This window comes from Scyliorhinus torazame, chromosome 11, assembly GCF_047496885.1.
Source record: "Scyliorhinus torazame isolate Kashiwa2021f chromosome 11, sScyTor2.1, whole genome shotgun sequence".
NCBI classification, from domain to species: Eukaryota; Metazoa; Chordata; class Chondrichthyes; order Carcharhiniformes; family Scyliorhinidae; genus Scyliorhinus; species Scyliorhinus torazame.
In genome coordinates, this window is record NC_092717.1 from 15,777,526 (window position 1) to 15,790,457 (window position 12,932).

General features: G+C 43.1%; 1 protein-coding gene and 1 long non-coding RNA gene across 2 annotated transcripts in view; one reads left to right on the forward strand and one right to left on the reverse strand.

Annotated features, from left to right (window-relative positions):
• atp9b (ATPase phospholipid transporting 9B) overlaps window positions 1-12,932 on the forward strand; it is a 412,539-nt gene that overhangs the window by 102,276 nt on the left and 297,331 nt on the right. Inside the window, exons 4-5 of the mRNA XM_072466981.1 lie at window positions 774-887; window positions 9,605-9,713. Of these exons, the coding sequence (XP_072323082.1) occupies window positions 774-887; window positions 9,605-9,713 (223 nt within the window). The remainder of the gene's footprint in view (window positions 1-773; window positions 888-9,604; window positions 9,714-12,932) is intronic.
• The window catches only part of LOC140385136 (uncharacterized), a 67,040-nt gene continuing 66,589 nt past the window's right edge, over window positions 12,482-12,932 (reverse strand). Inside the window, exon 3 of the long non-coding RNA XR_011933298.1 lies at window positions 12,482-12,568. This is a non-coding gene — a long non-coding RNA (uncharacterized lncRNA). The remainder of the gene's footprint in view (window positions 12,569-12,932) is intronic.

The following is a 12,932-nucleotide window of genomic DNA, read 5'->3' on the forward strand; positions in this document are numbered from 1 at the left end:
TTATTAATGTGCAAATAGGCTGATAAATTCAGAGGATTGAGATCTGTACCATGAATTACAAATTTCCAGAACTTGATGGTCAGTACCTGCTGCTTCACACCAGCAGCATCCTTCCCCTTGTACACCTCGTTATTTTTAAGAACTTGGCTGGATTTGTATGTTGTTTTACCATCGAAGTTGCTACACAAAATTGAGTCTGGCATTTAATTTTCAATGATGTGATGAGTCTTAATGCGGTGCCAATCAACCCAGCTGACGCAATAATGGAACGGTTTAAAAAGCGGAGTTTTATTCCTTCCAAGTGCCAAATTGTCATTAGCATTTTTTAAATTTTAAAATTAATTTTTCTTTTTTCGTCCATCTTTCTCCCACTGTCTCATTTTTCTTTCATTCCCACTTTTGTTGATCCTGGTGTTTGCTGAATTCCCCAGATGCTTTGTTTTCCCACTCTTCTTTCGGGAAGTTTCAGTGCAAAGATTTTATTCAGCCGAGGGGTACAGAGAAACGTCAAGTTCTGGCCCATTAACTCTCTCCACAGATGTTTGACCTGCTGATTGTTTCCAGCATTTTCTGTTTATTATTTCAGTTTTCCAGTAAATGCAATGTTTTGTTTTTATTGAACATTTCCCATCTGCCTTATCCTCCTGGTTACCTTTTTTAAGCACCTCCTTTAAAGATGCATTCATGACGCTGCTTGCTCTGAAGTACAACTTGTTTTACAGATGAACGTGAAATTAAATTAGCAATCTAATTGTAATAATATTATTTTCCAGGTATTATATCAACAGTTCAAGTTTTTCTTGAATCTTTATTTTCTGGTGGTATCATGTTCACAGTTTGTGCCATCATTGAAGATAGGCTATCTGTACACATACTGGGCTCCTCTAGTAAGTAAAATATATTAACTTCTCTTGTTTTAACTTAGCAATGAAGAATAGTATTACATTTTAATTGCCAGGCAATTCTGAAATAATAGTAACTTCAGTTGCTGATGCATGGGACTGTGGAATTTGTTGTGGTTATGCTTTCTGTGTTAAATGTGTTACGTTATCTGCAAATTATTTGCATTTTGGAGTGATCGCCAGTCATATGGGTGTGATTAGTACTGTAGCCTGTTGTCATATAGGAAGCTGTGATCATGGTCATACCCACATGTCTGTCTTGGCCTCTAAAGGTAACCATACAATAAACCAGTGGTTCCCAACCTTTTCAGTAGCATGGCACACTTCAGTGAGACAGGATTTCAGGGCGCACCCACTTTTTTGCAGCTGAATCGAGTGCTCATAAAACGCCACATTTACACACATTTACTATGGTCACAGTCTTATTAGAGAGGTTTGCAACATGATATGTACAACAAGCGAAATAAGGGTCAGAAAGTTTGAAATCCACTATAGAATACACCTGCTTTGACAGTGAGCACAGGCACATTTTCAGAATTTGCTCAATTTGACTATTTCTCAAACTATTCCTAGCCCTAAATTCGTTCCACGTGCAGCACTCTATTCAGGTGTCTGAATTTCATCGTTTTGCGTTATAAGTTTCATATTTGTCACTTTTTTTTTTAGGTTTTTGTAAGTATCTCTGAACATTTCCTGCTTTCTTTCGGGGTGGGGGTTTCAGATGTTTGATCAAAGATCCCTCTCCTAATTTACCCATTTCTTCTTGGATCAGGCGATATAAAATAGATCCGGCAAAGAAACGTGGATGCGGTCAATTCCGCTGCATCTTGTTTGTCTTGTTTTACTATCAATAAAAAAGCACCCAAACACTGTTGTTTGGTTTGTATGGTGATTAGTAAAAACTGCCCCTCATCTCAATTTCACCCTCTGGTCACCTGCTTTAGAATGTTCATGTTTTAAAATTGAACGACCGGTGCCTCAATTTTAAAGCATTTGATGATTAATTTTCATGAGTTTTAGGAGTTGTAATTTTGGTCGGATTGAATATTGTTTAAGATGGGGTGGCACGCTGGCACAGTGGTTAGCACTGCTGTCTCATGGTGCTGAGGGCCCGGGGTCACTGTCCGCGTGGAATTTGCACATTCTCCCTGTGTCTGGGTGGATCTCACTCCACAACCCAAAGATGTGCAGGGTAGGTGAATCAGCCACGCTAAATTGCCCCTTAATTGGGAAAAAAAAAAGAATTCGATACTCTAAGTTTAAAAAAAAAAGAATATTGTTTAAGATGAAACAATATGTTTGTTTTACAATTTCACGGCACACTTGGATAGTGTCATGGCACACTGGTTGAAATTCATTGCAATAAATGTTACCTATCAACCAACAGAACTATTTGTTCTATGTCTATAGTTCTATTGTTGTATAGTTCTATGTCTATTTGGTGCATTTATATAAACATTTTTGATTGCCTTAAAACAACTTGAAGTACTTAAAATGGAATCAAAAGATTATGAAGGATTATAACTACGGTAAATGGTAATTCATTTTTGTAGGCACTTGGTTCTAGAAATTTGGCGTCAGATTATAAGGTCTGTTTTAATTGTGGCTTTTGTTAGTGAACAAACCAGAAATGTTTGCATTAGTCAGAACATATGTTCTGCAAGTGGGCTTAATCTGATTAGATTCAAATGCTTCTACAATTTACCATTGAGCAACCTTTGGTAAAATAGATGTGTCAAGGTACAGAAGGTCAGCAGTAATCAAATATCCCGTTTGCAGTGAAGATCAAATTCTATTCAAATCTCCTTGATTCAGGCTGAGTTTCATTTTCTTGGTATTTAAAGTACACCTTTGCCCTGAATTAGGATGTGTTTAATAATATCGAATCTAGCTATAGTGTCAAGCAGTGCTGGAATTCAAACATGGTGCAATTAAGAAGTACTTTGTTTTAACATTAAATATCTTGGCAAATATATTTTTATTCATTGTCATGGAAACTTTAATGATTTGTTTGGCTATCTGCTTCCATAAAGCTCTACCATTTAAACTCTGGTAGATTTTTGTAATTGCATCTTAAATATGGGTTGGGATGGGAGCGATGATGTAGGAGACTAATGATGTAGAAATACTCAACTAATGTATTTTTGAGTGTTGGAGCTAAACATCAATTCAAGGTTTTGTCGCATCCAGTCATGAATGGTGGTGGGTAATGAATCAGAGGAGGAGGCACAAACATCCCTATTCTCAATTCTGGGGTAAAAGCCTAGAACTCCCTTCTCAACAGCAGTGTGGGTGTACCTGCACCAGATGAACTTCAGTGGTTCAATAAAGTGGGTCGCCACTACCGTCTCAAGGGTATTTAAGGATGGGCAACAGATACTCACCTTGCCAACAGTGTTCGCAGTCCATGAAAAAATAAAGTATCCCATTATTGGGTAATAATTTTGACCATTGGTATAGAAAAGAAACGAACTATGAAAGAAATGTTTTCCACGTTTCATAGTCTTGTGCTGTATTTATAAAAAAGTAGATGCAATAGAAGTATTCTGATCAGAGCAGGACTTCTGGAAGATCAGCAACATAAATCATATTTTTACCTTCGTATAGCATAAGACATCGAATGAAGAAAATATCCATCCAATGTGCTCCTTCCATCGATTGTCTGCAATCTAACCAATTTAAATGTGCTGTGTAAAGGTCTTGAAACTCGAGCAAGACAGCAGAAATGAATTCACATCTCCACTTTGAAGCACAATATCGCCTCGATTCCTGACCCAGCAATATATGAACCATTGAACCAAAAGGATCATTTGATTGGGCTAGAGCTATTCCAAAAATAGTGTTAAAAGTTGCACGCCTCCTGGCCAGCTCTGCGCCAACATCTTGTTATATTCTCACCTCGTGGCTTTCCCACCTGCTACTCCGATGTTCCTTAGCCCACCGTACAATTTTCACTTTATAATGGTAGCTGTGGAAATGCACGTGGCTCCCTCGACAGAGCAGCCCCTACATCCTGCAGCTCCGCACCTTGCTGCTTTACCACCTCATCCACCTTAGCCAGCGCCCCTCGAATCGAGGTAATGGCCAACTTGATCGCCCTATCATGGTCTCCTGAGACCTCTCGACGCAGTTTCTGCAACTCCACAGCTGGAATTTCAGGGGCTGGTTTAGCACACTGGCTAAATCGCTGGCTTTTAAAGCAGGCCAGCAGCACGGTTCAATTCCCGTACTAGCCTCCCTGAACAGGCACCGGAATGTGGCGACTAGGGACTTTTCACAGTAACTTCATTGAAGCCAACTTGTGACAATAAGCCATTTTCATTTCATTTCAACAGTTGGGGGGGGTGGCCCCGGCACTATACTCGTACTCTTCTTTTACCATTTTCTTTTCTACTAAGGCACTCAGCCTCCACCTTTGAAGCTGTTTCTCTCTTTTGTTGCCTGATTCAGTACAGATTGCGCATCTGCTTGTTGTGGGACACTTACACCATTGAGTTTTTAAAAAACGTTTGGGCCCAATTTCTGTTGCCGGCCAGGCAAAAAGAGCCTAAACTGTGATCACGAGCAGGAGCTCCCACACATGCAACCTCTCCGTTACATGCCACACCGGAACTTGGGAAAACCCTTTTTTAAGCAGTGAGTGGAATGCACTGCCTGAGCATGTGCTGGAGCAAATTCAATCGAGGTATTCAATTTAGTGTGGTCAATCCACCTAGCTTGCACATCTTGGGGTTGTGGGGGTGGGACCCACGCAGGCTCTGGGAACTCCTCATGCACAGGACCCGGGTCCGGGATCGAACCCGGGTCCTCGGCGTCGTGAGGCAGCAGTGCTAACCACTGTGCCACGGTGCTGCTCTCAGTTGCGTTATTTGAGAGGAAATTAGATTGTTATCTGAAAAGGCAGAATGTAGAGGACTACAACTAGAAGGCTGCAGAGTGGCACCAGATACATTGCTCCTTTGGAGAACAAACGACGACACGATGGGCCGAATGTCGTCCTGTGTCGTAACCATTCTGTTTTTGTTCTGTGCCTCTACTGCTTTTGCTGGAAGATTTTTCCATATGCCTATTAACCCAAGAATGCTCTCCTTCTCATTGGTAGCTTACATAGAGAAGTTAATGTGCTTGTCTCTTTGCATAGAGGGCATCTGTAACTGATGATCACATGGACAGTATGACTGATTGCCAGATGCTGAATAAGGAATGTGCCCATGACATTGAAGTTGAGGGTCAGTTACCTGTCCAGCAAAGCCACAGAACTGTTGATTTGTTTTGTGTTTTATTAGATTACGGGCTGTGGGCATTGCTGGTCAGGCCAGCATTTATTGCCCATCTCTAGTTGCCCTTTGGAAGGTGGTAGTGAGTTGCCTTCTTGAACCTCTGCAGTCGTTGAGATGTAGGTACACCCACTGTGCTATTAGCGAGGGAGTTCTAAGATGTCGCTGCAGCGACAGTGCAGGAACGGAGATATATTTCCAACTCAGGGTGGTGAGTGATTTGGAGGGGGGACCTCCAGGTGGTGGGATTCCCAGGTAATTGCTGCTCCAGTCCTTCTAGATGGTCTTGGGTTTGGAAGGTATTGTCGAAGGAACCTTGGTGAGTTACTGCAGTGCATTTTGGAGATGGAACACATAGCTGCGACTGTTCGTCGTTGGTGGAGGGTATGAATGTTTGTGGAAGGAGGAGCAATCAAGCGGGCTGCTTTGTCCTGGGTGGTGTCGTGCTTCCTGAGTGTTGTTGGAGCTGCACTCATCCAAGCAAGTGGAGATTATTCCATTACACTCCTGACTCGTGCCTTTGTCGGTGGTGGACAGGCTTTGGGGGTCAGGAAGTGAGTTAGGATTCCTAGCCTTTGACCTCCCCTGGTGTTAATATGGCTAGTCCAATTCAGCTTCCGATCATTGGTAACCCCCAGGATGTTGATTGTGGGGGATTCAGCGATGGTAATTCCATTGAATGTCAAGGGATGGTGGTTCGATCCTCTCTTGTAGGAGATGGTCATTCCCTGGCACTTGTGTGGCACGAATGTAACTTGCCACTTGCCAGCCCAAGCCTGGATATTGCCCATGTCTTGCTGCATTTGGACATGGACTGCTTCATTATCTGAGGAGTCGCAAATGGTGCAGTCATCCTGCAAACATCTGACCTTATGATCAAAGGAAGGTCATTGATGAAACAGCTGAAGATGGTTGGGCCTAGGACACTATCCTGAAGAACTCCTGCAGTGATATCCTGGAGCTGAGATGATTGATCTCCAACCACCATGACCATCTTCCTTTGTGCCAGGCATGACTCCAACCAGCAGAGTTTTCCTCCTGATTCTCATTGACTCCAGTTTAGCTAGCGCTCCTTTATGTCTTACTCTGTCAAATGCTGCCTTGATGCAAAGGGCAGTCACTCTCACTTCACCTCTGGCATTCAGTTCTTTTGCCCATGTTTGAGCCACGGCTGAAATGAGGTCAGGAGCTGAATGACCCTGGTGGAACCAAACTGAGCGTCCGTGAGCAGGTTATTGCTGAATAAGTGCCACATGATAGCACTGTTGATGACTCCTTCCATCACTTATGATGGAGAGTAGACTGAGGGCGGTAATTGGTTGGGTTGGATTTGTCCTGTTTCTTGTGCACCGGATATACCTGAGCAATTTTCCACATTGCTGGGTAAATGCCTGTTATAGCTGTACTGGAACAGCTTGGCTACTGGTGCGGCAAGTTCTGGACCACAAGTCTTCAGTACTATTGCCGGAATATTGTCAGGGCCCATAGCCTTTGTAGTATCCAGTGCCTTCAACCACTTCTTGATATCATGTTGAGTGAATTGTGTTGGCTGAAGACTGACATCTGTGATGCTGGGGGCCTCCAGAAAAGACCGAATTGGATCATCCACTCTGTACTTCTAGCTGAAGATTGTTGCGAAAGCCTCAGCCTTGTCTTTTGCACTCATGTGCTGGGCTCCTCCAATATTGAGGATAGGGATATTTGTGGAGCCTCCTCCCCCAGTGAGTTGTTCAATTTTCCACCACGGTTCACGACTGGATGTGGCAGGACTTCAGAGCTTAGTTCTGATTTGTTAGTTGTGGAATCGCTTAGCTCTATCTATTACTTGCTGCTTATACTGTTTGGCACACAAGTAGCCCTGTGTTGTAGCTTAACCAGGTTGACACTTCAGTATACCTGATGTGCTCCTGGCATGCTCTACTGCACCCTGGCTTGGTAATGGTAGAGTGGTGGATATGCTGGGCCATGAGGTTGCAGATTGTGGTTGAATCCAATTCTGCTGCTGCTGATAGCCCACAGCACCCCATGAATGCCCGGTCTTGAGCTGCTAGACCTGTTCTGAATCAATCCCATTTAGCACGGTGATAGTGCCAAACAACGCGATGGAGGGTATCCTCAATATGAAGATGGGACTTTGTCTCCACAAGGACTTTCTGATGGTCACTCCTACCGACACTGTCATGGACAGATGCATCAGTAGCAGGCAGGTTGGTGAGGATGAGGTCGGGTATGTTTTTCCCTCTAGTTAGTTCCCTCACCGCCTGCTGCAGTCCCATTCTAGCAGTTATGTCCTTTAGGACCCAGTCAGCTCGGTCTGTGGTGGTACTATCATGCCACTCTTGGTGATGGACATTGACATCCCCCACCCAGAGCATATTCTGCACCTTTGCCACCCTTAGTGCTTCCTCCAAGTGGTATTCAACATGGAGGAGTACTGATTCATCAGCTGATGGTGGCCGGTATGTGGTAATCAGCAGGAGGTTTCTTTGCCCATGTTTAACTTGAAGCCCTGAGACTTCATGGGGTCCAGAGCCGATGTTGAGGGCTCCCAGGGCAACTGTATACCACTTTGCCCTGCTGGTGAGGCAGGACATACCTAGGTATGGTGATCGTGGTGTCTGGGATATTGTCTGTAACGTATGCTTCTGTATGTACAATTGTCAGGCTGTTGCTTAACTAGTCTGTGAGACCGCTCTCGCAACTTTGGCACAAGCCTCCAGATATTAGTAAGGAGGACTTTACAGGGCCAGCAGGGATGGGTTTGACGTTGTATTTTCCGGTGCCTGGTTCGATGCCGGGTGGTTTATCTGGTTTCATTCCATTTTTGTGTTTTCGTAGCGGTTGAGTACAAGTGAGTGGCTTGCGAGGCCATTTCAGAGGGCATTTTTAAAAGTTAACCACATTGCTGTGTGTCTGGCATCAGACGTAGGCCAGACCAGGTAAGAAGGGCAGATTTCCTTCCCTAAGGCCATTAGTGAACCAGATGGGGTTTTGCAACAATCGCCGATGATGTTTTATTGAGTTTAAATTCTATCACCTGCTGTGGCGGGATTCAAACCCGGGTCCCCAGATCATTATCCTGGGTCTCTGGATTACTAGTCCAGTGACAATGTCACTTTGCCACTGCCTCCCCAATTGCCCAAGTATTTGGCTCTAATTCCTGTGGTAACAGGTGACCTGGCTTTGTGACTACCTGCATCCAGCAGCATTGCCTCTGTAAATGCACTTTCTTTGTTGTGTTCAACTATGATCATGAACCCTTTGCTCTTATTGTCTTTGTTCCCTGACCTCCTGCCGTTGTTCCCCTAGTGCTGCAGAATCAATGCTAATTCCAGCAACTACCTCACTTTTCCTATAGCATTGTTGCAGTCAGAGTGGTTGAACAGTGCAGCTGCAGCCAAAAATCAGTTCGTCAACAGCTCTGTCCCTTCAAAAGGTGGCTTCCGATATTCCCAGCAGCCTAATATAGTATCCAGAGACTTTCATTCCTGGCGGTGAGAACCCCTTTCAATGCCACTGCTGCAGACAGTTTCTGTCCTACTTTGCTGGGAAGCCTTGGGAATGATTGAATTAAATGCTGCCAGGCACTGAATGCAAATGCTGTACCTTTATTTAAGTATTTTATTGAGCCCAGTTTTCTTTCCAGAAGGCTGTCAGAGATGCCTTAGGACCACTTTAGCCAGTATGGAACCACCATATTCTATGTGCAGGATGGTCCGCCACTAAATTTGCATGTTGAATGCCCATTTAGTACCCCAAAACGGGTCAACATGCTACATTATTTTCTACCCCTAACTGTGTGCTAGAGAGGCTGGAATTAGCAGGTATGCAGTGAAAGGGGTGGGTACTAGCTAAATTCAAATAATTTTGTTTCCTATAAATTTAGAGCACCCAATTATTTTTTTTCCAACTAAGGGGCAGTTTAGCATTGCAAATCCACCTAACCTGTACATCTTGGGTTGTGGGGGTGAAACCCATGCAGACACTGGGAGAATGGGCAAACTCCACACAGGCAGTGACCCGGGGCCAGGATCGAACCCGGGTCCTCGCACTGTAGGCAGCAGTGCTAACCACTGTGCCACCATACCGCCCTAAATCAACTCTTTCGCCAGAGGTGGTTCATAATTGAATTTGATCTTTCTCATGGAGGATCTATTATAACCTTACAATGCTTTATTTTGTATTGAAATAAAGGATTTATCTTTTATTTTTATTTCGAGGACAGGTTTATATTCATTTTACTTTTGCTGTGGTGAATCCAGTAGAATGATGACTTGAACAGCAGCTAAAATTAGCAAGTAATAATGGTCACCTTTGGATTTAAATCCTTTAATAATGCTGTTGCTAAAATCTGTTGCTGATTTATGTTCTCGGTTATAATCTGATTTCCTTCACTCTAATTACCGGTAAGTTTTTGTTTCCTAGGCCTTTGTTATGGCGGTGACAATGATTCGGGAGGCAATAGATGAGTTCCGTCGCTATCAGCGAGATGAGGAGATGAATTCACAGCTGTATAGCAAGCTTACCATACGAGGTTGGTTTAGCTTCCTCAACAATACGACAATAATACCAATTGGTGGGTTTGATCAGTGGTTCCAGAAAGGATGTCACCAATGATCCAGGTTTTGAGTATTGATGACTTATATTTTTTTATAAGTGTGGCCTTTTGAGAGAGTTTGCATTGCTCAAATTAATCTCATTGGGACATGTGCACAGGGCGGCATGGTAACTCAGAGGTTAGCACTGTTGCTTCAGAGCTCCAGGGTCCCAGATTCAGTTCCCAGCTTGGGTCACTGTCAGTGCGGAGTCTGCATGTTCTCTCCGTGTCTGTGTGGGTTTCCTCCAGGTGCTCCGGTCTCCTCCCACAGTCCAAAGATGTGCAGGTTAGGTGGATTGGCCATGTTAAACTGCCCTTGGTGTCCAAAACAAAGTTAGGTGGGGTTACGGGGATAGGGTGGAGGTGTGGCCTTAAGTAAGGTGCTCTTTACTAGGGCAGATGCAGACTCGATGGGCCGAATGGCCTCCTGCACTGTAAATTCTATGATTCTAGGACATGCAACGGTCGAGTAACTTTTCAAATTCTTGAAATTTTAAGTTATAATGAGCAGTTGTGAAAATGGCAGCTAAAATTGTACTTCGGAATAAAGTCAGAAGGATCAGAAATGTGTCACATTTCCCCAAGATATTTTAGAATAGCACGAGATACGAAAACCCCGTGAATGCTGGAAATCTGAAATAAAAACTGGAAATGCTCAGCAGGTCTGGCAGCATCTGCGGAGAGCGAAACCGTTAATGTTTCAGGCCAAGAACATCACTGCTGAGTATTTTGAGCATTTAAAAAAAATGATAGCACTGGGTAGTGTTTAGTTTAGCACGGTGGCGCAGTGGTTAGCACTGCAGTCTCACGGCACCGAGGTCCCAGGTTCGATCCCAGCTCTGGGTCACTGTCCGTGTGGAGTTTGCACATTCTCCCCGTGTTTACGTGGGTTTCGCCCCCACAACCCAAAGATGTGCAAGGTAGGTGGATTGACCATGCTAAATTGCCCCTTAATTGGAAAAATGAATTGGGTACTCTAAATTTAAAAAAAGAACAGAAAAAAAGTTTAGTTTTGCACTAGAATAAATTGTCGAGAGTAGCATTAGCTTCCTTTTCATGCTGGTTTTATCTGGTGAAAGTTTAATGTAATATTTTGCTACTTTTGGGATCGAGTGGATTTTGACTCTTGAGAGGTGGGCAAAGAGTGTTGCGTCAGTGATACCCAAGAACACACGAGGTAAGGACAGGAGTTGACCGTATGGTTCGTTGTACCTGCTCCAGTATTCAATATGATTGTGGCTGATCTTGGGTTCAACTCCACTTTCTTGTCCACTCTCCATATCCCTTGATTCACTGAGACCAAAATTATATTTATCCCAGTCTTAAATATAATTCAATAAGAAGTCTTACAGCACCAGGTTAAAGCAACAGGTTTGTTTCAAATCACTAGCTTTCGGAGCACTGCTTCTTCCTCAGGTGAATGTCAGATTCACCTGAGGAAGGAGCAGCTCTCCGAAAGCTAGTGTTTGAAACAAACCTGTTAGACTTTAACCTGGTGTTGTAAGACTTCTTGCTGTGCTCACCCCAGCCCAACGCCAACATCTCCACATCATGGCTACCATTAAATATAATTGACAATGGAGCATGCACAGCCCGATGTGGTAGCCACCCTTTAAAATGAAGAAATTTCTCATTTCAGCCCTAAATGATCAACTCCTTCTCCAAAGACCCAGTGTTCCAGATTCCCCAGCTAGCAGCAACCATCACTCTATCTATCCTGTCAAGCTGCTTCATAATCTTGAATGTTTGACTGATTTCACCTCTTATTCTTCTGAACTCTGCTTATTCAGCTTCTCATCTAAGGGTAACCCACCCCTGGGACCAGTCTAGTGAATCTTTGCTGTTCTGCCTCCAGTGCAATTATATCCTTCATTAAATATGGAGTTCGACTGCACACAGTACTCTCGGTCGAAGCCCTGTACAATTCTGGCAAAACTTCTTTATTCCTTTACTCCAGTCATTTTGCAATAAAACCAATGTGTCATTTACCTTCCGAGTTGCTGTAAGTGCCTGCATTAGAACCTTTTGCATTCCTTGTACAGTCACATCCAAGTGTCTCTGAACGCCAACAATTACAAATTCACATCTTTAAAAAGAAGTTCTCATTTCTATTCTTACCATCAAAGTGAATAACCTTACAAGTCCCCACATTATACCCCAGCTGCCATCTTGTTGTCCATTTAACCTATCTATATCTCTTTGCAACTTCTGTGTCCTCCCGACAGCAAGCATTTCCACCTCTCTTTTTCGTCCGTAAACTTAGATATGTTATTCTCTGTGTCTTTGTCCAAGACATTATATAGATTGTAAATAGCCCAGCACTGATTATTGTGGCACTCTGCTAGTCAAAGCCTGCCAACTTGAGAGTTGCCCCATTTATGCCTACTCTTTGCTTCCTGAAAGTTAGCCAGTCCTCTACCAATGCTAATATATTGCTCCAAACTCCATGAGCCCCTATGTTGCCCATCTAAGTTTTTGTGTGGCACCTTATCGAATGCCTTTTGTATATCCAGACATGCTACACCTTCTGGTTCCCCTTTATCTACTGTACTAGTTACATTGCCAAAAAGTTAAACAATTTTCTTTTCCACAATCAATGTTGATTTTGTCTGAAAATACTATGAGTTTTTTTAAAGTGCACTGTTAAGACTTGCTTAATAATGGATTCCACCACTTTCCCGAAATTTGATACAAACCTGATTGACCTGTCATTTCCATTTTCTCTTGCCTTCCCTTCTTGAAGAGCGGTGTCATATTTGAAAACTTCCAATCTGCTAGGACTGTTCTGCAATCTAGGAAATTTGAGAAAACCATGTTCAGAACATGCACTGTCCCTGGAGCTACCTCATTCAAAACTCTCCGATGTAGGTCATCAGGTCTTGTGAATTTGCTGGATTTTAGTTCCCTAACCCGACTACTTTTTCTTTGATAATTTCTTCACATTTTAGTACCGAGATTACCCTCTATTTCTGATATGTAACTTGTGTCTTCTACTGTGAATACAGACACAAAATATTCTCTGCCATTTCATTATTGTGCATAATTGCTTCTGCCTCTGCTTTTAAGGAACCAAAGTTTACTTTAGTTACTGTCCCTTTTCATAGGTTGTAAGAAATTTTACTCATATATTTGTATATTCCTGACTAACTTTCTCTC